Source organism: Peromyscus maniculatus, chromosome 14, assembly GCF_049852395.1.
Source record: "Peromyscus maniculatus bairdii isolate BWxNUB_F1_BW_parent chromosome 14, HU_Pman_BW_mat_3.1, whole genome shotgun sequence".
Classification (NCBI taxonomy): Eukaryota; Metazoa; Chordata; class Mammalia; order Rodentia; family Cricetidae; genus Peromyscus; species Peromyscus maniculatus.
In genome coordinates, this window is record NC_134865.1 from 88,064,525 (window position 1) to 88,089,998 (window position 25,474).

The 25,474-nt window shown below is 45.4% G+C and overlaps 1 protein-coding gene across 2 annotated transcripts in view; it reads left to right on the forward strand.

The window, feature by feature from the left end:
* Positions 1–24,763, forward strand: part of Vipr2 (vasoactive intestinal peptide receptor 2) — an 82,379-nt gene extending 57,616 nt beyond the window's left edge. The window contains exons 6-13 of one of the 2 annotated variants that reach the window (XM_006988300.4): positions 7,158–7,299; positions 15,045–15,195; positions 15,889–15,949; positions 17,288–17,357; positions 17,759–17,850; positions 20,932–21,061; positions 21,128–21,169; positions 22,109–24,763. In XM_006988300.4, the coding sequence (XP_006988362.1) occupies positions 7,158–7,299; positions 15,045–15,195; positions 15,889–15,949; positions 17,288–17,357; positions 17,759–17,850; positions 20,932–21,061; positions 21,128–21,169; positions 22,109–22,282 (862 nt within the window). In that variant the 3' untranslated portion in view covers positions 22,283–24,763. The remainder of the gene's footprint in view (positions 1–7,157; positions 7,300–15,044; positions 15,196–15,888; positions 15,950–17,287; positions 17,358–17,758; positions 17,851–20,931; positions 21,062–21,127; positions 21,170–22,108) is intronic. The other variant, XM_042261284.2, reaches the window with a different exon arrangement.
* The last annotated feature ends 711 nt before the right edge of the window (positions 24,764–25,474 follow it).

Consider the following 25,474-nt stretch of genomic DNA (forward strand, 5'->3'; position numbering starts at 1 on the left):
AGATTCCTGCTACATCTGGCGCCCAACGTTCGTGTTACGAATTCATGAAAAAGCTGTTTGCCTGTGGCCTTGTGAGCCCCAGCTCAGGCCCAAACTACACTCAGGCGGTTGTGGTGGCGCACACCGGTAGGATTTGCTGAAGGAGACAGAGGCAGGAGGATCCCAAGTTTGAGCCGGCCTTGGAGGCTTGGGAGAAGCTTTGGCCTGGATTGAACCACAAACAGTGGTGGGACCATGGAAGCAGTGGCTACTGCTCCACGTTGCCAGCTCCTTCTCATCATGTTGGTGACTGCTGCAATGCTGCTGCTGCCTGGGACGAAGGGTTTACTGCTGCTGGTTCAGAGAAGAATTGCCAGGACCATCGTGTTACAAGAAAGCATCGGCAAAGGTCAGTTTGGAAAATTTTGGCAAGACAAATGGTGGGGAAAAATTGCTGTGAAGATTTTCTGTTCTAGGGAAGAATGTTCATGGTTCCGAGAGACAGACATTTATCAGACTATGATTGCTCCAAACCACAGAGGAGGCAAAAAAAAAAAAAAAAAAAAAAAAAAAAGTCTGCAGGAAACCATGACCATGCCTAACAGTGACTTTGAAATCTTCAAAAAGATGACAGGATCCTACAACGATGATTCCACATGGACTAGGATAAAGCCATTAAGCCGATTAACACCATGGAAAAATCGACTTTGGACTACAAACTGGTCAGGACAATTTCGAGAGGACTAGCTGAGATGATACAGCCTGACAGACTACTTGAACAAGGACTTGAAACAAGCCCTGAACTCTCCTTTTATGCAGAGAATGAACAAATGATACAAGACTTGACGATTAACCCAAAGTTTTCTTTTCAAGATTCCCTAAAGATATCTTCACCCCTAGAAAAGCAAAAAGAAAAAGAATATAGATATGAGATAGATCATCGAATCTACTCTGAGAAAAAAGATAAAGAAATAATAGGATAAATAGGTAGATCACTGAATCTACACTGAAGAAAAAGAGGAAGATATAAAAATGACAAAAGGTAGACTAATGAATCTATTATGAAAAGAAAAGAGAAAGAATATGGATATGATAAGATAAAAAGGGAGATTATGGAATCTACTTTTAAAAAGGAACTGCTTGTTTTAAATAAGATAAGTAATGAAAATTTTTTGGTCTAAGTTTATCAGATGTTATTGGACTGGACATTGTTAATATATATAATGGAGTTTTTATCTGAATCTGTCAAATGTTAATGGACTAGACAAAATTAATGTAATTTTTGTCTGTATATATTGTATATACTTATTAGATAGTTTTTCTTGTATTAGTTATAAGCTTTCTTTAATTTTAGACAAAAAGAGAGGAGATGTGGTGGTATTGTTTTCCCCAAAATATTGTGTACCTTAATAAACTTATCTGGGGTCAGAGAACAGAAAAGCCACTAGGTAGGCAGTGATAGCACACACCTTTAATCCTGGCATTCCAGAGATAGAAATCCCTTTGGATCTCTGTGAGTTCAAGGCCACATTGGAAATAGCCAAGCATGGTGACACGCCTTTAATCCCAGAAAGCCAGCCTTTAATCCCAGGGAGTGGTGGTAGAAAGTAGAAAGATATATAAGGCGTGAGGACTAGAAACTAGAGGCATTTGGCTGGTTAAGCATGTGGCTGGTTAAGCTTCAGGCTTTAGAGCAGCAGTTCAGCTGAGATTCATTCGGGATGAGGACACAGAAGCTTCCAGTCTGAGGAAACAGGACCAGCTGAGGATCCGGCGAGGTGAGATAGCTGTGGTTTGTTCTGTCTCTCTGATCTACCAGCATTGACCCCAATAACTCGGCTCGGGTTTGATTTTATTAATAAGAACTTTTAAGATTCCTGCTACATCCTCCACCTCCTCTCAGACTCACTATTACACATTTTTTTTACAATGGATCCCTAGCTAGTGCTTACTGTCAACTTAACACTATCAAGAGTCACTTATGCAGAGGAAGACGTGAGAGTTCAGATCAGACTGACCCATGGCCATATCTGTGGGGAATCGTCTTGATTGTTGATTGATGTGGGAGGGCCTAGCCAATTGTGGGTGGCACCATCTCTAGGAAGGTGAGCCTGGGCTATGTAAGAAGGCTAAGTGAACAAGCTAGAGAAAGTGAGTCACTAACCAGCCCTCCTCCATGGTTTCTGCTCCAGGTTCCTGCCTTGAGTTCCTGCCCTGAACTCCCTCAGTGACAGATTATTACCTAGAAGTGTAAGATTAAATAAGCCCTTTCCTCCCTACTTGGCTTTTGGTCATGGTGTTTTATCACAGCAACATAAAGCATACTAGACCAGGGGGTAACCTGTTGCCTTCTGATTGGATTTAAGATCTGTTACACAAGATGAAACTCGTGCCTGGTATTGTAAACCTAGCCAAGAACTTAATGGTTGCAGAGCTAACATGCCCTAAGGATAACCTACTACTTATTATTTTGCTAAATGGACACTTACCAAGATCCCTTCTGAATACTTTCTTTTTACACACAGATTAGTACAGTTCTCAGTCCTTGCCAGAGAAGCTTCTTATCACAAGAATAAGATGTTGGTTAATACAGATACTCAGAACGGTTCAGGGTGCAGAGAATAAATGACTGCAGACTGAGTGTGAAGTGGTGCCTGATGGTCTCATGCACTTTGTGTGCATGGTATGTGTACCTATTTATGTGTGCACAAGTGTGTAAGAGCTCATGCATATATGTGCATGTGAAAGCCAGAAGTCAATGTCTGGTGTTTTCCTCAATCATTCTCCACTCTGTTTTTGAGACAGTCTCTTACTGAACCTGGAGCTTGCTGATTTGGCTAGACTGGCTAGCCAGAAAGCCCCAAGTGTCAAGGATTCTCTAGTGTCTATCTCCCTGATACTACACCTTGCTTTTTCACATGGGTCTAGAAGATCTAACTTGGGTCCTAACACAGAGTGCAACAAATACTTCACCAGCTAAGCTATTGTTCCAGCCTCCTCATGTGCTTTTTAACCATATCTTCTCTAGTCCCATGTTTGCCCAGTCTCTAATTCAACTGTTTGGTTTCTTATTACATTTTAAGCATTTTTATATATTATAGACACTAGCTTTTATTTTAAATCTAGTCTACAAATGTTTTCTACCTTTATTTAGGTTTTCTTTAAGCTTGATATTATGTACTTAATATGTTAAAGTTTTAAATTTTGATGAAGCCCACTTTGTCTATCTTTTGTGCTTTTGGCACACTATTTAAGAGACCTTTGTCATATCCAAGATCAAGTTTTTCCAACCCAAAATAGTTTCATATTTCTATCTCTTGTATCTTTTGGTGGTTGATTAATTTTCTGTTAGTTTTTGATATTCTATGAAATGGGAGTCTAGCTTTATTCTCTCACAAGTCCTACCTAGCAGTTCAACACCAAGTTTAAAAGACCATTAAATGTTCTTGGCTTCGTCAGAAGCCAACCAACCACAGAGTGATGTTTTAAGTCTCTCAGCCTGATGCACTGGGCCATTTGCAGAACCACACAGTGTCCAGAAAGTTTGGAATCCAGAAGTGAGTCATTCCACTTTATTCTTTTTAGGGTTGTTCTGGCCATTTGAGGTCATTTACAATACCATGTTACTTTTAGATAAGGGGCAAGCAATGGGTAGCATTCCATGTCTTTGGGGCTTCCTTCGTCTTTCTTCATCTATTCTGCTTCTGGTGTCTGACTTTTTCTGTGAAGACATTAACAAACACCTATTTACCACATATAAGAACCTACAATTGACCAAAGTAAAGTAATGATTCCACCCAAGTCTAGATTATTGAACCAGTGAGTTTCCTGGGGCTAATTACAGCAGTATGGACAACAGGTTACTCCAGAAACGTGAATGATTCAAAAGCTACTGCATCACTGGAAAGCCCACTCAAGCACAGGTGATAATTCACAAAATCTGAATCCCTGGAGTTCCTTTTCTCAATTTGCAGGCTGCTAAATAGTTTGGGGCATCTCCTCTACACAGAAGTTGTAATTGCTTGAGGAGAGTCCTTGTGAACATAAGTTTCAGGAACTTCCTAAGACTTGTGAGGTGTTTATTTTCAAGTTTTGTTTACTTGCATAGTTTTAAAGAGCCTCCTCCAAGATGAAATGATTCCATTTTGAGCAAGTTGCTATACAACAACTTCTAAGACTGGGTAATTTTCTTTGATCTTTAAATTTACTGAATCTCTCTTTTGCCTGCCTTGATTTTCATTGGCCATCTCTAGGGACTTTCTAATGCCAGTGGCACATTTCAAATCCAAAATTTTTATTTAGTTACTTCTTCAAATTTCATTTCTTTATTGAAATTCTGTGTTTGTTGAAAGATTGTTCTCTTTATTTCATTCTGTTCTTTGAACATATCCAAGCATTTGGCTTTAAGTTTCTGTCTAGTAAGGCTACTTCTTGTGATTTTTAAAGGGAAGGTTTTATTTATTTTCTTTTTCCTACTAGTAATCCAGCCTTCTTGCTTCTTTTAATGCTTTATAATCTTTTTGTTGAAATTGGACATTTTTAATAAAATGATGGGATAACTCTGGAAATCAAATTTTGTCTCTCATTTTTGTTGTCTTTTGTTAGGAGTTATAGGTATTTCTATTTTTTCTATTTTATTATTTTTGTGGTCCTTGAGATTGAACTCAGAGCCTTTCAAATGCCAAACAAGCAGTCTACCATAAGGGTACAGCCCAACCCTTTCATTTTTTTTTTTTATTTTGAGACAGAGTCTCTGTGAAATATTCAGGTAGTCCTTGAAATCCCTCTTGGTCCCAGGCAAGTCTTGAATTTGCATCCTTCATGCCTCATGCCTCTGAGTAGCTGGTGATACAGCTCTATGCCACCAGGCCCAGCTTGTAATTATTTACTTAGTGACTTTTCTAAACTTTTCTATTTTGCAGAGTTTGTATTGTCCCTATACACTGCTCACTATCAGTCAATTATTTACTGATAGAGGTTTCCTCAGACATCCCCGGTCAAAGGGGGGAAACTAGGAAGAAAAGGAACTCCCATCTGGGGGGTTGGCTGTGTTGGAAGCACTCCTTTAATGCTTGGCCAGGCTGTTTACATCTCTGCCTTGACTTCACGTTTTGCTTAAGTTAAGTCTAAAGATCGGCTGAGATGAAAGCTCTTTGGGAGCATATGACCTGTCCAGAGCATGTATGAAGGTTCTCTAAATTCCTCTGTATATATGAAAGCTTTTCAAAATCCTGGTTTCCCCAAGAACCTCCCTGCCCAGCCTTTCTTCTCAGGCTCAGAATGTCTGTCATTTACCTCAACTGTTAGTGTTGGCCTCTGGCAGCTGCCAGAATCTATTTGGTTTTCATTATAGCTGCTGCTCTGTCGGGATGGGTTCTGGAAGGTTGCACCAGTTCAACGAACTTAGAAGTCAAAAAATAAAAAAGCAGTATCTTGTATTTGTATGTAATTCCCGAGACCACACAGAAGCCATTGGCTATGGTCTTTGGGATAGCACTAAGCTGCGCATGTGCCATAGGACAAGGTGAGGCTGTGTTCACCTTGGGTGGGGGCCATATAGCTACCAACTCTGAGTATTTTCCAGAGTTCCAACAAGATTAATTTGAGTAGTTTTGCCAGGTTTTCAGGGTTTCTTGGAAGGGTTGGACAGAGGCCCCCATTCCACTGTTTTCACTGGCCTCCTTTGTTGGAATTTTAATTCTGATTTCAGGTGACTAACCTTTGGAAAGTTCTTATTAAATTCAATGATTTTTTTAAAAAATTTCTCTGCCTTATTAACTCAACATTTTTAGCCCAATGAAAGTTTTTTCATCTTTCTACCACAGAAAGGAGCATCTGCTGTTCATAAAATCTGTGGCATATCCTCATCCAATTGTTATGGTCTTCATGTGCTCGTATGTCAGTAGCATGCCTTCACTTTAAATTCTAAGGTTTGCCTATATTGATTTTATAAAGTTAAAAAAAACCTACAACTATAATAACATATTTCCACAAATAATTGAATAAGATTTTTCAGAATTATTTCTAAAACTGATTCTGCCTCCCCCCAAAATTCACACATCCCAATGTTCCATTTGCTCATAGAAAAGAAAATAACTCCAACTGAATTAATCTATTAACCTCTGCTACATCGGTGTCTCATTTATGTGTAATACTAGAAGGTAGATACATACACATGACATTGCCATAGTGTGTGAGTGTTTGTGTACATGCGTGTGTGAGCGCACGCGTGCGCCTGCATGCACACACACACACCAGTAGATACATACATGATGTATCTATTAAACTGAAGTACAGCTCTGCCATGACAAGGACATGGTATGCAAAGAAAAGGCAGGTCATGATACTTTTGCTTTTAACTCTAGATTAATTAAAATTACATAAAATTTGAAATCAGCCCCCATTGGCCATTTTCAGTCTCATTCGTTCTGGTAGCTCATGGCCGATTGGTCAGAACATGTCCAGGGCCATGAGAGAGACAAATGGTAAGTCAAAGCCTGTGTGACCAGGAGAAGGGGTCAATGGGAAGGCATCTACCTATACCTTCAGCTGACAGTGAGCTTCTGACCAAGGACAGTCAGGAAGGGGATGAGGCAGGTTGTTGTGTAACAAGGCGACCAACTTCAGATCCTAACCCAAAATGGAACTCCCCATGCATGGAACTCCCTGTGCATCTTTGGTGTCAATATAAAGAGGAGAAAGTCCATTTTTATGGAAAGCAGTTTCCCACCTAATACAGAAAGTTATGCATCAGAGTTGAAGCCTTGAAAGCCAAGTATCAGCTGATGAATGAGTAAAGTCATGGCTGCGGCTCTGTCTCAAAGTTGGAGCATCAGACACGAAAAGCCCAGGCTACAACACAAGAAGAGAGATAATGAGACAGCCACACTTAGCTACCCAGCCTGCGACCCAGAACCATACAGGGGACAGAGTACACTTGGCTGCAGGCTCAAGGCAGCTCCTGTGTGGCTTTTGCATTATATATTCATACTGAACTCTATGCTAAGGAAATAATCTGAAATAAAGAGAGCATTCATGTGCAAAAATACTTGTCATGATGCAAAACTGGAAACAAAAATATATACTGTGATAGCTGAAGTTAAGTAAATGGTTAACTTCACGAGAAGAAAGACCTTAGATAATAAGTAAATGTCGGTTTCTGTCTTCTTCCTCTTCAGGAAGCTGCACTGCACCAGGAACTACATCCACCTGAATCTGTTCCTCTCCTTCATGCTGAGAGCCATCTCAGTGCTGGTCAAGGACAGTGTTCTCTACTCCAGCTCAGGTACACTGCGCTGCCATGACCAGCCGGCCTCCTGGGTAAGGCTTTCCCAAGGGCAAGACCCTAGCATCTACCAACTTCTTTCCTATCAAAGAGACAGCAGTGGCATAGCCCCTCTTAAGCCTCAGCAATGGAGAAAGGGATGACTTCAGACCTGTGTCCGCAGCCATGACCAGCAGGGTCCAGAAGAAGGCTGGGTGGTGTCTAGCTACTGTTGGGGCTGGGAAATTAAAAGTCACCAGTCCCTGGTGACCAACCCTGAGATGAATGCAGCAGCAGCAGCAACTGACAAGTCGTTTTGTTGATGAACATACACTTGTCCAAATCACCCAGATTCCAAGAGATGAAAACTTTTACCCATTTTCTAGATGAAATCACCTTCCATGGTATATAAACCCTGGACAGTGTCAGTGGGAGACACACTCGGTCTACATCTCTGATACAAGAACAGACAATGCTGATGAAAATATCTGCAATACAACAGGGTTTCTCTCACACGCTGGGCCATCTGCCTTGGCTCTGCTTGTGGGGTTAGTGGTGATAACTTGCTACCTACTCAAGTCAATTGGGCAAGTATTTGAGAGCTTCCTACATGCAAATCTTCCCAAGTTTTTCTCTGCTAGCATGTAATGCTCCACACTTAGGAATTTAGTGTGTTGGTCCTTATCTATGGTCTCAGTGGCTTAAAGAGCCAAGACACTGAACTGCCTCCCACCACTGCATGTAAGTAGACACACCGGTTAACACCCTTTGGCTCCTGAACAAATGTTAATTAGTTTAGTTTTGACACAGCAAAGTGCCTTGTAGCTGCATAGCATGTCAGCTGTGTCTAGCCATCACCATCTTCCTAGAGGGAAGTGTATTCTCCAGGCTCGTGATACAGAACTGGGCTCTAAAAGGAATCTGTTATAATACCAAATCAAAAACAGGATCCACCACCTGGAAAGGTCCACCCCCAGGCATATCTTGCTGTCTTTGGAGCTTTTGTTCTGAGATGAGAGTCTTGCCAAACACATACCAGTGGTGAACATGGAGATGTTGCAAATCCTCTCACTCCATTTCCCAGAGCTGCTCTGTGAAACTTTCATTAAGGAAATTGGTCCTCAGAGACAATCCAATACCCACCTTCATCTGAAGCACCTATGCTGAACTCTACCTTGATGCTGAGACCCCCCCAAAAAAATCTGAACCGTTCATGTGAAGGGGCAGGGAGAAGGTGGCAGGCACCCCTGAAGTAGAAAGGGTAGAACAGTGCCACCATCCTGCTCTGCCCTCTCCACATGGCCAGCTCCCACAGGGCAATCTCCACCTCCCACAACAATTTTGAGTTTCTTCTAGCGCTAGTCTGTTTCCAGGCACTGTTTGTGGGTGCTTGCTGAAGCAGGATTTATGTGCATCACACATGGTGACACTGGGCTGAGGAAGTCTCGCAGTTTTCCCAAGGTAGTGAGGACCCAACCTGCTACTCGCCCACGGTCGGACACTAGCATACACAGGCCAGAGTTGAAACCTGGGGTGAGAGTGGAAAATGAGGGCAGGTTCCTCCAGTCTGTCTCCTGCGCTATTCTCTGGGGAAGAGCTGTGCCCCAATACCCGATGGCCCTGGGATTCCTACCAAGGGGAGGCAGACAGGAGGGGCAAAGGAGCAAAGAGGGATCCAAAGAAGGAAGGCAGAACCCAGCATGGAGGAGAGAACAGAGGGAAAACGGGGCTGTCTAGAGAATGATAAAGTGCTGAACACATTAACAAAAGAGAGTCAGATTGCAGAATGAGCAATAAGAAACAATTTTCCTTCCAATTCCATTTTTTTTCCATTTTATTCCTGGCTGTATTTCACTAAACCAACATTATTCTCCCAAGCAACCCACCAGGAATGCTCCCCACAATGTGACAAATTGCTTTTTCCAGGCAGCAGAACGAGTCCATGCATGAAGAGGCCTCTTCCTGGCCAGGGGAGGCTGGCAGAGCAGCTCTTCCAAGTGGCTGGAGGCTACACAGGTTCCTCAACTTCTGGGCAGCTTGCATGAGGCCGAGCAGTTCATCACTGGGGATCAGAACAGGTTTCTCTTGGGGTCTGCAGATCCAAAGGAGGCTAAACTCAACCTGAGTCCTGCCTACCTGGATGAGGGGAGTGGATAGGCCACAGCCCTAAACACTACAGCAAGTCCCAGACAGCCACCTGGACAGACAGGCTCTCTCTGACAACCAAGTATCTGGGGCAATGAGAAGATAGCAGACCAATGGTCCAGGCTGGAAGCCTGACTAGAGATCCTCACCCCACATAGCTGACGTCAGAATGAAAGAAGGTTGAGAAGGCAGGAAATGAGAAGAAAACAGTGGATGATATTACCTACATACATGTGCAGAGCGTGTACAAAAACCTGTGCATGAGTAAACACATTTACGAAAATGTGTGCAGATATACACATGTTCAAGACATTGTCCAAACACGTGTGTACATGCATCACAAGCACATCTGTGTGCACATATGCACAAGTACCCCAGACACGTGAATATGCACATGGGTATATAAAAAAAACAGAGGCTCTCAGACAGAGCTTTAGTCTCTTAGGAGCCTGCTGCTGATTTGCCTGCACCTTGTAATTCTTCCTTGCTATCCATGCACTGACCTAGAAGGGCAGCAGCAGACCCCCATGGATTGCCAGTGTTATGAGGTTTAGTGACCAACGTTGTAGAAGGTGAAGTCAGAAGAGGATCCATGTCGCTCAGGACTCTGGTCCTCACAGATCACACTGGTTAGTAAGCAAAGGGAAGGAGATGAGAAACAGTTTTTCTGACACCATTTAGCGAGAACATGGCATCATCATAAGCATACTTCTGTGCCTCCTCCTATATAGATGCCCTCGAGTCAGCTGTGCCCTGCTCTCTGCCATCTAGGTCATGTCATGGCCATCACATGGTGCAACATAACTCATCTGACTGCTTCCCCAGCATGGACGCAGTCTTGATTTTGCATGTTTCTGTTGTATCTCCAGGCATGCTCTTCTACACATCAATGTGTTTGTGTTTCTGTGAGGTGCAACTCACAGATGGAACGGAGCAGTCGGCTCAGAGCAGCTCAGCAGCCTGGGCAGTCATGACAGCACAGACACTTGTTCTTCCTATTCTGGAAGCCAAAGGGCCAGCACAGAAACACTGACAATTTGGCATCTCGTAAGGGCCATAAACAACCCACTTTTCAACCAAATCCTTATCACCAACCAAAACACCTCCTCATACCATCACCTGGGGGCTAGAGTATCTTGCTGTCTCAGTAAAGATTTCTATTGCTATAAAAAGACACCATGATCATGGCAACTCTTACAAAGGAAAAACATTTAATTGAGGTAGTGGTTTACAGTCTCAGAGATTTAGTCCATTAACATCATGGCGGGGAGCATGACAGCTGCAAGTATGGTGGCGTGCAGGCAAGCATGGCTACATCTTGATTAGAAGGCAACAGGAAGTGAACTGTAACACTGGCAGTAGCTTGAGCACAGGAGACCTCAAAGCCCACTCCCACAGTGACACACTTCCTCCAACAAGGCCACATCTCCTAATAGTGCCACTCCTTTTGGGGGCCATTTTCTTTCAAACCACCACATTCCCCTCCCTGGCCCCCATAGGCTTGTAGCCATATCATAATGCAAAAATGCATTCAGTCCAACTTCAAAAGTCCCCATAGTCTATAACTATCTCAAACTTTTTTCAAAGTCCAAATTCCAAACTCTCTTCTGAGATTCATGGCAACCTCTAAATGTAATCCTCTATAAAATTAAAATAAAAAAACAGATCACATACTTCCAACAGATAACAGCACCTGATATAAATTACTGTTCCAAGGGAAGGGAGCATAGTGAGGAAATACTGGACCCATGGTGCAAACTCCAAATTCTGTGTCTCAATATCTGATGTCAAAACAGATGTTCAGATCTCCAACTTCTTTCAGCTTTATTGACTGCAACTCACTTTTTTCTCTTGGACTGGTTCCTCTCCCTGTTAGCAGCTTTCCTTGGCAGGTATCCCATGGCTCTGATATCTCTACTATCCTGGGGTCTCCAAGTTAATCCAGGCTTCAAGTTCACGGTTTCACACAATGGCCTCTCTGGGCTTCCATTTGGGGAAAATTCCATAGCCCCTTCCTGCCATCTTCAACTCCAGAACCACATGGCTGAAGCTGCCAAGTTCTGCTGCTTGCTGAGACTAGAACATGGCCCCCTTGTTCAATTACAGCTCCAGCTTTCTGGTTTCCATGGTTTTCTTCACTGCCTGAGTTTGGCCGTTCTGAAACTTGCTCTGTAGATCATGCTGGCCTCAGACTCAGAGATCTGCCAGCCTCTGCCTTCTGAGTGCTGGGATTAAAGGCGTGCACCACCACACCCAGCTCTAAGATTTTCTTTAAACTTGGCTCAGTGGGATCTTACCCTGTGGTCACCACTCCCTTTATTCCATTTCTTAATCCATTTATCTCCTTGAACACAGGATTTAGCTCTATTACACTTCCTAGTGCCCCTTTTCTCAATCTGTACATTTTGTATTTTTATTTGCTCATCTTACTCCTTTTCATTATAAATCTTCATCAGAGTTAACACTAATAACCACATGACAGAGTCTATATTAGACTATTTTGAGATTTCCTCTGACAACAGAATTAATCCAAAAAGTGAAGACTTTAGCCTTAGGCAAACTTTTCAGACAAGGGCAAGAAGCAGCCACTGTCTTTACCAAAATATCACAAGACCAGTCTCTAGGCCACATACTAACATTCTTCTTCTCTGAAACCTCTTGATTCCCCACAGTTCAAATCATTATCAGCACCACTGTCTTCCATGTTCCTATTAGTATGTCCCATTAAGCAGTACTTAAATCATTACACTGCTTTTTTAACCCAAAGTACCAAAGTCCAAATTCCTCCAAACAAAAACATGGTCAGACCCATTAAAGCAATACCCCTATCTCTGGTACCAACTTCTGTCTTAGTTAGGGTTTCTATTGCTGTAAAGAATAGCAACTCTTAAAAAGAAAAACATTTAATTGAGGTAGCAGTTTACAGTTTTAGAGGTTTAGTCCATTATCATCATGGTCGGGAGCATGGTGACATGCAGGCAGACATGGTACAGGCTACGTCTTCATCAGAAGGCAACAGGAAGTGGACTGAGACACTGGGTGGTATCTTTGAGCATATATGAGACCTCAAACTCCACCCCTACAGTGACACACTTCCTCCAACAAGACCACCCTTACTCCAACAAAGCCAAATAGTGCCACTCCCTTTGAGGGCCATTTTCTTTCAAACCACCACACTTGCAAAGGGCAGATGCATTTTAAATTGTAAGCAAATAAATTGACTGCTTTTTGAAATGCACCAGGAGAACTATGACCTGATGCTTTCTCCTTGGTGTCCAGTGTCCCTTTCAAAGACACTGCCAAGAGCAGCCATCCTTCTGGGATTCTCTCAGCACCCCACCCCCAAACATGATGCTATCTTTCCTCAACAAGTTTGCCTATTATCATTGTTTACTAAAATGAGCCTTTTATGTTTCTGTTGCAAATGTATTTCCAGATTCACCATTTGTCAGTTGCATTTAGTGGTATTTTGTTTCCTAGAAGTTTTCAGTATTTTTGTAAGCTCAAAATGTCTTCATGCCTTTTAGCATTATGTTTATATTTGGATTTCAGGTTTCCTATCTTGATTAAGAGATATTTATTTTCAATTTTGTTCATTTATGTCTATAACACACTTGTAATTTACTCATTTTGTGTTTTGAGGTAAGATAGGCTTTATCAAATGTCAAAAAAGCAAGATACATTTAAACAAGTCATCACTTACAAGACTCATCTCTCAAAGATTTTTAATTTGTTTCACCCACTATGGCAGCTTCATGCCTGGGTGGTTGTGGCATTTGTGCTCAGGATCCCATGATAGACCAGAGACTGCTGAAATCTTCACTGATGAAGATAGACAGGTGTCTGACTGTCCCTAGAAACAGAAGATTTTCTGTACCTTAATTTCATTTGTAGAAAAAGGAGGCAGCAAAGCATGAGACTAGGGCAATGTGGAACAGGCTGGGGCATGGGTAGAATTCAGCATGTTAAGGTCAAGCCCCTCATGGCCATTGAGGACATCTGGAAAGGCTTCCATGTTTCCTGTAAGTTCATCTACCCTGTGTAAAATATATAATCAGCATATTCCAACATTTTCTCTCCCTTCACATAAGCAGGGATTTCATAAACCAGGGATTTCAAGTTTATAAGCAAATGGGAAATTACTGCTTCTATAGGGAAAAGAATATCACTTTCAACTCCATTCTCTTCTATCTATAAAGATGTATAACTATAAATATACACAAGTAGAAGTGCATATATGTGGGTAATCTTGTATTATGAATAGGTATATGCAGGATGGATGTATTTTATGTATAGAATGGGAATATATTCAAAGGCATGTGGGGTGTGTGTGTGTGTGTGTGTGTGTGTGTGTGTGTGTGTGTGTGTGTGTGATATTGTGCTCACTCATATAGGTGAGCACAAATTTGTATCTGTACATGGGATGTGTGTAGCTACAACACACACACACACACACATATGAAAAAGATTGCAAAAGAGTGGGTATTTAAATTTTGAGAAATTAATTAGAGTTGGAAATAAAGTGTAAAATAGGAGAAATATAGCAAATGAATTATTTTTCCTAAGCGTTTTAAAATGGTCTTCACTGGGACAAGGGGATTACATATTAATTTAAAGGTTGTCAGATTTTTTTTTTAACTTTAGGAACCTAGCTATGACCCACTGTTTTCTCTTCCCAAACTTCCATTATCTATTAAGGAAATGACGGCAGTCTGTCAGCCCTTTCCAATGTTGATCCTTTGTTCAGATGTGGGGGCTGAGGCCAGGGAGCTGCAGGTTCACTGGCCATAGGCTACCCTTTCCCCAGCATCCAGCCACTGACAGCCCCCAGGTATCCTGGCCCTTCCCCCTGTACATACCTCAAGTGTGCCTAGCATTGTTCTGACTAGTTTGTTGTGAACTTGACACAAGCTAGAGTCATCTGCCAAGTGGATTGCCTCCACCAGATTGGCCTGTGAGCATTTTCTTGATTGATGATCGATGCAAACCAGTCCAGCTCACTGGCTGAGCAAACCATGAGGAGCAAGCCAGTAAGCAGCGCTCCTCCTGGCTTCTACTTTGGTTCCTGCCTTGAGTTCCTGCCCTGACTTCTCTTAGTGATGAAGCGCGACTTGAGAGTTATAAGATAAAATAAGCCCTTTCCTCCTTGAACTATTCTTGGTCCTGGTGTTTTATCACAGCGATAGGAACTCTAAGACAAACATCCCACCCATCACTTCATCCAGCAAGTGCCCTCCTCCACTGCATGTCCTGGAGAGGGTGGGCCTCTTGAATGGGCAGTGAAGGAAGAACTGAGGTAAGGGCATGTCTGAGGGGCCAGGAGTAACACAGCATGAAGGAGGACCAAGTAGGAGGAGGTATGTCTGAACCTGGTGTCCAGGAAGGTAGCCAGTGACTGGCTCCCAGGAACTCTCTGCCTGTACTTCTCTCTTCAGAGAAGCAGAGGCTCCCTCCAGATGGTCCCTGGCATTGTATATACGATGGGCTCTGCCCCAATATAACACATTTTTGGCCTCTGCCAGGACAAGAAATTAACAACAACCCTCCAAGTCAGTACTCTGGCTTTGCTTTACAACTCAATCCAAACAGAGAACAGCTCCGCCTACCATAACTATTTTTACCAACTGGCACATTCTCTCACTGTCTTTGGTTCCAGGTCGGCTGCAAGCTCAGCCTGGTATTCTTCCAGTACTGTATCATGGCAAACTTCTACTGGCTTCTGGTGGAGGGTCTCTACCTGCACACCCTCCTGGTGGCCATCCTTCCTCCCAGCAGGTGCTTCCTGGCCTATCTTCTGATTGGATGGGGTAAGGGCTTCATACTCCCCATCTTGATTCCCACCTCATTTGGCCAAAGTATGCAGGCTTCTGCTCAGAACTCCACACCAGCGGGTATACTAAGTGGTCACCTTGGGTGCACTGGGGATTCCATTGATGTGAACTAAGGACCTGGCTTAAATTGCTTTAGCATTCTACCTCCGTTCACACTCCCCCCCAACCCCTGCCCTGCAGCGCACGCCTTGATGACCTTAAATGAAACTGAGCTACTGACAAGTAGCAAAAAAGTTGTTCCTACCCCCTTTTCCCTGTCAGTTCATATCAACAACAAAAAAATCAGGGAGGATCAGATTAATTGCACATCTACCTGCTGGCAGGAGCCCAGCCCTTCCCAGAGCTGGGAGGGATGGAAGCTTGTGTGGCTTGGAGGGGCAAACACACAGTCACTTAGGAGCCTGTGAGCATGGCTCTCTCTTGCCTGGCCTCCCTGTCTTTAGGAGACAGGTTTCATCCCTGTTCAAAGTCTCAACTTTCAGACATATTTATCTTTGTGGCCCAATAAGGTGTAAGTTCACATATTGATGAAGACATTAAGCAAGAGCTTCCATATGGTCCTTTGGTTGCAAATTATTCTTTGGAAGTTCTGGCTCTTGAGTACCAGGTGTGTGGGGAGGCTGCTCCTCATCAATGAGACTGAGCTAATCTGATGGGGTCTCTCCACAGGCATCCCCAGTGTGTGTATAGGCGCATGGACAGCAACTCGCCTCTCTTTAGAAGACACAGGGTGAGTGCTGTATGTGTAGCCATGCCTGTGAAATAAGGTCTTCCAGTGCTGGTTGAATATCTGGGAACTAAAGAAGCTTGTACGATTAGAGGCAAGAAACACTTGCAGCCAGTCAAGACATTTCTAGGCAGCATTTAGCACCCTGTGATTAGCAGACAGATGTGTGGATGGTCACAGGTAAGACTCACTACACGTTCCAGTGTTTGGAAGACGGGCCACACGAGAGGTGAAGATCAAGCCAGGCCTGTGGTTTAGCTAAAATTGGGACAAACCAGGCAGAATGAGTGATATTTTGCATGACTCCTTGGTGTCACCAGAAGAGCAAAGCAGGAATAAGCAGGTTTGCTGGGTGGGGAGGCGGGGAGCAACAATAGAAAACATTGAGATCAGGCTACCTGGCTGCCTGGATGGCCTCTGTGAGCAGCTCCTCCTTCAAGAACTTCTGAGCCTAGTGGTAGTGACACATGCACTCCTAGCCTAAATGTATCCCACGAAAGACCCCAGGGCAGCAACTGTCCGCTGAGGAGCATGTCACTCTGTGAGTGGATGGTCTAAACCAACCTCTTTAGCCTTGACTTCCCACTGACAGTGGAAAGAAACCCCTCAGCTGGGGTAGCTGGCCCAGTTGTCACCCTGGGGTCAGCTGGGGTAGCTGGCCCAGTCACCCTGGAAGGCTGCAAGGCTCCTCATGCTCTGTGGGTTCCTGAGAGGATGAACATGAGTTCTCAGAGCTGGCTCAACCGCCTGTGTCACATTGCCAAACTGGGGTCCAAAGGCCATGGAACTCTGCCCTTGCTGGAACAGTTAGCATCGACTGTGGGCCGTGGATACCAAAGCGGGAAGCCTTACATAATCATGCTGCTGCTGGAGATAAACCTTAAGGAAAATCAGGCCCACTTCAGCCACTCTCAAGGCATATTTTTAACTCTGCCTTTAAAACACAGATGCAAACAACTGGGGAGAATACGTTTTTTTTCAGAATGAAGAAAAGCCTTCATGACATCAGGTGAAGGGAGAGCTCATGCCTTGAATTAAAACCGCAGCTTTGAGACGTAGGCACCCTGGAGCTACATGCCATCCCACACCCACCCCCATTAGCAGACCGTCAGGATGACTCACTGAGGAGAGCTGCTTCACTCGACATGCACAGCAGTTAGATCTAGTTAGAGGTGACTGGGAAATCTGGGTCTGATTGACAGATGGAATGAAAGGTCCAAGAAGGGGGAAGGTTGGTTCTGTGAGCTCCATGTGAGAGGCCAGTCCTCAGTTGAACACTTCTGCACAGAGCCTGGTTTGTAGGTTGATTCAATGTGACACCAGTTTCTTTCTCTCTAACAGTTGTTGGGACACAAACGACCACAGCATCCCCTGGTGGGTCATTCGGATACCAATTCTAATTTCTATTGTAGTAAGTAGCTGCCTATGGAGAAGCTCTGATCTGCTCTTCTTTTATGTATCTGCACTGTGCAGAGTGCAGCCACCATGCGTCACTGTGTGCCAATGGCTACCACCTTCCTACAGAAGGCCCCCATCACCTCCAGGGCAGTTCCCAGGGAAGGGTGGACTCTGAGGAGTGAAGACCAGAATCTAGGCCTGAAGGAGATGATAATAGTCAGTTGCACATCTCCAGCTGCTCAGATAGCCACGACTTTATGCAGTAGTGCCCTCAATGCCCACATGAGGTCTTCTTTGGTGCGGTGGGCAGACCTAGTGCCTGGGGTAGATGGTGGCCAAATCCTGTACATGGGTGGTCAGGGATAAGATTGAAGGCACCCACAGATCAGGTAGCCCTTTGTTGTCTCTGTACAGGTCAACTTTGCCCTCTTCATCAGCATTATAAGGATCTTACTTCAGAAGCTAACCTCCCCAGATGTTGGTGGCAACGATCAGTCACAGTACAAGTGAGTATCTGCTGGCCCAGCGTGAAAAATATACATTGAAGTATGTGGAGAGTAGAGCCCAGTGCTAGAGAGTAGGTCTTCCAGGTTCCTAGATGGCCTAAGGTACCACTGGCACTGACATTGGAGTCTGCCAGCCCAGCACTCAGAGGGGCCAAGAAGCCGTGCTGATAGGATGATGGTGCTAAAAAAAAAAAAAAAAAGTGGGGGGGGGGACCTTTTCTCATGTTTGAGAGCATGCTGCAGTCTTGGAATGTGGGAGTTCCTTACATGTGTGTCCTTGCTCTGATACCGCAGCTTGTCATCTCCCTTAACCACACATTATTCTTCATATTGTCTGTCATCCCTACCAGATCCTGGGGCTGGCATCTTGTGCTTGGACCTGCCTCAGTAATTATCTAACAAGCTGTGTGTCGTGTGAAGGGCACAGGGCAGAGGTCAGGAATGTCACCCAGCTAATTTATGATTATCCAAGGAAGCCATAAATTACCTGTAATTCACAAATTAAAAATAGACTCCAACTCAGGTGTGACCTGAACATAATGAGCTCAGTGCTGGTGTATTTGATGCAGCTCAGGAGCCTCGGCTTAGATGAGGCTGTACAGGGTAAGAGCTGCATCTCCCTGGCCAGGTCATCAGCTCCCAGGCACCTGGAAATTACCACCTACATCCAGGTTCCTTCCCATCCACAAAAAAATAAAGCAGCATCCATGTGGGTGCTGAGCCGAAGAGTGGCTGAGCTGAAGGGGGCCTTCCCTAAATTCTGTCTCCTCCCTGTAAAATAGGATGGATATTTGCCTGTTAGGTTTGAGAGACAATTGCATTAATCCTTGAAAGACCTTCAGTGCCTGGCACAGAGAGTCAAGAAGGAATGGGTTGGGCATTTAAGTCTTAGTCGTGCCATGCTGTGCACAAAGTACAAGGAATAAGTTCCTATCTGTGGAAGAAATGATCTACACATAACCATGCCCACATGGTGCTTGGTAAGAGACGCTGGTCCCCGTGCATCCCCCCTGCAGCCTTGAAAAGCAGGGTGGGCATTCTTAGTCGCCCCGCAATTGAATTTGGGCTTTCAGCAAATCTCGTTTAGTGTCTGTGCTGACCTTTTCTCTGGGTTTCTGGGGAGTGTTTATTAAGAAGGTCTTGAGATAGATGCTTTTATTTTGGAAACAGAATTATATGGGGTAATGAAGTCTGTGCTTTTCAGGGTGATGAGAAGGGCAGAGGGTTGTGCTTCACCCCTTGGGTTGTAGCAAAGAAGGACTAAAGACCTGCCTTTCCCGCAGCACATCCCTGGAGACAGATGGGTAGACAGGCCATGTAAATGACCTATCAGCAGCTTCCTTCTAACCTCAGCTAAAGGAATGGTGCTCCGTAGCCTAGTGACCCACCATGCTGATGCTGAAGGACTTGGGCACAGAGCCTTGAGGGTGCACATTTGCAAGGTAGCAGCTGCACTGGTGTCTTGTTGGTAGGGATACCTTCCACTTGTACCCATGGCCATCACAGAAAGGACCAGGCTTTCTGTGCAGGCTATGAAATGGGGAAATCCTGTCCTTGGACACAGGATGTGGAAAAAGGCACACACCTCTAGAACTTGCATACCCTGTGTCTTAGTTAGGTTTACTTTTTTTTAATATTTAATTTATTTATTATGTATACAGTGTTCTGTTTGCATGTATGCCTGCAGACCAGAAGAGGGTGCTAGATCTTATTACAGATGGTTGTGAGCCACCATGTGGTTGCTGGGAATTGAACTCAGGACCTCTGGAAGAGCAACCAGATGCTCTTAACCGCTGAGCCACCCCTCCAGCCCTAGGTTTACTATTGCTAAGATGAAATACCATGACCTAAAAGCAAGTTGGGTAGGAAAGAGTTTATTCTACTTACACTTCCACATCACTGTTCATCACTGAAAGATGTCAGGACAGGAACTCAAACAGGGTAGGACCCTAGAGGCAGGAGCTAATACAATGAGCTAGGCCTTTCCCCATCAATCACTAATTAAGAAAATGCTGTACAGCCGGACCTTATGGAGGCCTCTTCTCAGTTGAGGTTGGATCCTTTCAGCTAACTAGCTGTGTCAAGTTGGTGTAAGATTAGTCAGAATACCCTCTTCAGTGTGGACTTGAAGAGGAGACCTTTAAAAATAAGTTAGGGAAAACTGATTTTTCCCCCTATGTTAGGAAGTGATGAGAGAAGCAAGAGGGACGGGAAGCAGGAGGAGTCTCCTGCCTCCCCTAGCTGAATCGAGATGGGCTGTGTGCTTAGAGATACCCAGCAACCAGAAGAGGGCTCCCACTTGGCTGCATACCCTCCAGGTGGCTTCTCATGAGCACTCACTCCTGAGCAGTTGGAGGCACCTGAGGATGGTAAGCTAAATACCTGGTCCCTAGTATGGGGCTCATAGAACATGATGAGGACAGCAAGCCTCACGTGTCATAGGCCTAGAGCAGGGGTTCTCAAAGTAACTAGGAACTGGGCAGAAATGCAGATTTGGGGGCTGCTGCCCTGCTGTCCCCTGTTCCTGAATTCTGATGAGGCCTGAGCTACAACAAGACCTCCACATGGTTCCAACGCAGAAGTCTGGGAAGCTGTGGCTGAGATAACTCAGCTGCCAGGAAAAACCTGATCCATATTGACTGGTGTCTGTATCAGTAAGGGAGGACCCCTCTATGTGTTGGGGGGATGCCTCATGCAGTGCCCCCTCCCATTGCTAAGAATGGAGTCCAGGGTCCTGGTTCATAGCAGGTTTTGTCACTGAACAATAGCCCAGCCCTCCCAGAATGCACCTGTTCAAGACTAGTGTGGCCCACTTGTTGGCACTGGTGACAAAGGACCGTAAGTCCCCTAAAGCTGGTGAGCCACACAACACGCCCTGTAAGAACCTTCTCTTCGTGAGTAAAATCACATAGCCACATTTGCAAATTCTGCCCAAATGTGCCAAGAGGAGGGTTCACTAAGTACAAGAAAAGTAAGCACCTGCACGTTCCCTGACCGCTTCAGTCCCCCTCCCCCGACAGCTCCCACAGTCCAGAGTGGGAGAAGCGAGCAGCTCAAAGCATCATGTTCTTCTTCTACCAGGAGGCTCGCCAAGTCCACACTGCTGCTAATCCCACTGTTCGGCGTCCACTACATGGTGTTCGCTGCCTTCCCCATTGGCATCTCCTCCACATACCAGATCCTGTTTGAGCTATGTGTTGGGTCCTTCCAGGTAAGTGTGGGAGGCGCTGTGGGCACTGCAAACTGTGGGCAGCTCTGATCCTCTGTCTCTTTGCAGGGCCTGGTGGTAGCAGTGCTATACTGCTTCCTGAACAGTGAGGTAAGTCCTCTGTGAATTGGAACTGAGCACTGACACTGGGGTCAGGAGTGGGCCTCATCGCTCACCGCTGCCCAGCTGTGCCCCGCACAACCAAGGCCAAAGTTGCTGTCCCCAAATCCCCACTTGGGAAGGCTTCTTCCCCTTCCAGCAAAATTTAACCTCTGTCCTCCACCAATGTCTCCTTCATGGTCAGCATCTTACTCTTCCACAACGTTCAACTTGGTCCAAGAAGTTATGGTGTTGGTGGGAAGGTCAGGGCCTCATTGAGAGATGCATCACTTTGTCCTAAGACAAAGTCAGAGCCCGGTTCTCCTTCTGTGACCACTCCCTTCCATTCACCCTTCAGTCTCCAGAATCTACCCACCCTAGGTGTTGCTGACTGTTCCTGTGACCCTCACCTGATGACCAGCCCCTCCTTCTAGTCACTAAGAAAGGCTTTACAGAGCCAACATCCATGTCCCCTTCCAACACTTTCTTCACTCAGAGTCCTTAAAGGGGAAAGATGTTGATGAAGGTCCCAAAGGAGCCATGGGGCTGTGCTGAGGCAAGACGGGCCCCATACTACATCAGACTCCCCAGTATCCCTAAGGCTATACCTTTTCTGTCTACCCCAGCTACTTACAGCCCCATGCTGCATCAGTATATCCTCCTGGTGTCTGGCATTCACACTCAGCAAAGCTGGGCCCATCTCCTACAGCTCTGTGTTCTGCCTGCCCCTCCTCACTCACTCAGCACCTTCCTGAAGATAAAACTTCTCTCCAGGAACCAGTAATGGGGGTGGGCCAGAGCACACATCCCGTGGCTACTAGAGAAGAGTTTAAACCACACCAGCTGTTTGCTGTTTGCTGTCCAGTGGGTGAATCCATGCTGCTTGTCTCCTTAGAGAATACATGAGTTCCTGCGTTCCGAGCTGACCCTCATTAATTCCCTCATCCCCAGGTACAGTGTGAACTGAAAAGAAGGTGGCGAGGCCTGTGCCTGACCCAACCTGGGAGCCGGGACTACCGGCTGCATAGCTGGTCCATGTCCCGGAATGGCTCAGAAAGCGCCCTACAGATACACCGTGGCTCCCGCACCCAGTCCTTCTTGCAGACAGAGACCTCGGTCATTTAGCGGTGTCCCTCAAATGGAACTGACAGTGCTGCCGGGTTTGACACATGTGTTTGCTGGCTTCCTCTGCTGTTCCAGTGCCTGATGCCTTCCTGGGTCAGCCCTGGTCCTCACTCTGATCCTCATGTGTAACTCAATGGAAACACTAAGTATTATTGTCAGACTCCGGCCTTTTAAGCCATCCTCTTCATAACATGGCTCAGCCACATAGGCAGGTCTACTTTCAAAGACAGCAAGAAAGCCAAGTGGCCTTGATCATCAAAACTGGAGCCTGGTACCTCTGAAGAAGACAAGGAGGAAGTTTCTGGTTCCCTGCCTCCTGGCAGGGGAACCGGGTCCAGAACCAGCTGACCATCACCGCCCTGTGGCACCCAGTGCATGCCTGTGGATGTCTATGAAATTCCTCCTCAAGCTATGACCGACCAGGGAAACCAGCTGACAGCAGCCTTCTCGTCCCCATGGCCTTGAGTTCTGTGCTGTGGGATGGGCCTCTGCATCTGGACAGATACACCCTTGCTGCTCCCTGGACCATTTGGTAGTGACCAAAGACAAGTCAGGGACAATGTCCCTGCTTCAGTGGCCAAGCCAGGAGCTCATATCCTCCTGGTCACTTAGCATCTGCTGCTTCCTACAGGTGATGAGCAGCTCTGGATTCCAGGCTGGCCCATCAAGATGGAGGCCCTGGTGACTTGTCCATACAGCCCAGAGATGTTCTCTAGGCAACAGAAAACTGTACTCTTTTTGAAGAAAGTCAGCATCTTAACATGGTTTAAAAAGAGAATTATTGTCTCAAGATATAAGATGGCATCAAGCACTCCTTTCCAATATTTGCCAATAATAATCCTTGCTGCTCCTGTTATTTTCGACTGTGGACAGGGAAGTTACAGCATGGTGAAGGGGCAGCTGGAGAGTGAGAACGCCTGGCCCTGCAGTGCCCAGAGACCCTGAGAAACCGCCCTGGCCCTGTGCAAGGACCTGGTGTTCTGACACAGTCTATGTAACCACACACACCCCACACACACACATATACAAACACATACACACACACACACATACACACAAACACACACACATACACACACAAACACACAAACACACACATACACACACAAACACACATACACACACACATACACACACAAACACACACATACACACACAAACACACATACACACACAAACACACACACATATACACACAAACACACACATATACACACAAACACACACATACACACACAAACACACACATATACACACATAAACACACAAACACACACACATACACACATACACACATACACACACACACATACACACACACACATACACACACATACACACATACACACACTCGAGCATGCCAAGGATAAGAGCTGCAAAGTGTTTTTCCTGTGGTTCCTGTGGCATGTAGATCCTAGGCATCATGAATGTCTATGATCTCAACGATTGTTCCAGGGCCAGAGGTCTCAGGGTCATGAAACCACAGAAGTTAAGAGCCCCACTTCCAGTTCTCTAGAAATAAAACCAGTACATGGGGACTTCAGGACAGCAGAGAAGTGAGTATCTAGAGACTAGCTAAAGCCCAGTGGCCAGACTTCTGGCCTGAATATCTGTCCCACAGGACTGCTCCTGGAGTTTTGATCTCATCAACTCTTTTGTTGGTGGTGGTGGTTGTTGTTGTTGTTGTTGTTTTTCGAGACAGGGTTTCTCTGTGTAGCTTTGGAGCCTTTCCTGGAACTCACTCTGTAGACCAAGCTGGTCTCGAACTCACAGAGATCTGCCTGCCTCTGCCTCCCAAGTGCTGGGATTAAAAGCGTGCGCCACCAGCTCATCAACTCTTATCAAGCCCCCATTTTGACGGCAACTGGATTGGATGGACAGCTCAGATAATCTCGAAGACACCACTAACCTGCTACCTCCCAGGGCTGCAAGGCTAGAGAGCAGGTCATGGGGAGCAAACGGCTTAGGCCAGGTACCCCAAAAAGAGGTGCTGGCGTAGCAGTAGGTGGGTGCTACAAGCCCTGGTACGAGCCTTGCCTTTCTTCACCCAGAGTTATCACTGCTTAGTACAGCAGTTCTGGAGAAACAAAGTTCTTTCATATCTGAAAGTGTCCTATCAACAACCAGGCATGGTCACCCTGGCATGACCCCAAAGAGACACGTAGGACCCATGAACACAAGCAGCCATCATCCGATAAGCAGTCACTGGTCACACATGGAGCATTCCAATGTGCAGGGACACCATCACCTCGGCCCAGCATGTGCTAACACTAGACAGAGCCGGGCCTAGGTCTTCTCCCTGGTGAAGAGATGTGCTGGTCACAAACTCGCCACTGCTGGAACTGATCCGCAGCAGATGTGTACGAACCACATGGTCAGCATGTGATCTTACGTGTTGTATGTGGAGTATCTACAAACTGTGCCACAGAGTGGAACTCAGCTGTATATAGACTGCAATAAACATAATTTCATTCCGTGTGAGTTTGCTATGAACGATGGTGAGGCTCCAGAACCTAACTGTGTGCTGCTACACCTCTTGAGTACCCTGACTCCGGACCATCCTGCCTTACATCCTCATGTAGGAAGGTGGGCCTGAAGTACACAAGGTGTATAAGTGGCAGCCATGAGGATGTGCCCAGCATACCTGGCTATTCCTACCCTGCAGCCCTAATGCCCTCCCTCAGTCCTACAGAGCCTGAGCCTTGTCAACAGAGCAGGCTGAAGTGTGTGTGTGTGTGTGTGTGTGTGTGTGTGTGTGTGTGTGTTAGCTATACACACAGTTATTTATATATGTGCTTAGTGTACCTAAAGAATATGTTGTACATGCAAGTGTGTATGCTCATTTGTAGGTGGGTATTCACGAATGTATATGGGGTTCATGTATGTGTGCATGTGGATGTGCTCAGGTATAAGTCTGTGCACGTGTGTGCTTGTCTGTGGGCACTTGTGTATTCTGACCCTTAGCCCCTAGGCAGATAAAATGTTTCTGCTCCACATTCAGCATGCCGCTGAGTGTGTAGTCACAAGCATTCTACACTGCCATCAAATCCTCAAGAGCATGAACACAGAAGTGATCCAGAGAGCTTCTGGGGAATTTCCTCAGAGAAAGCAGCAGGAAGAGAGAAGAGAGCTCTGCAGGGCCCTCTAGGATCACGGTTGTCCTGTCTGATTAGGGATGCTCGGAATGAGGTG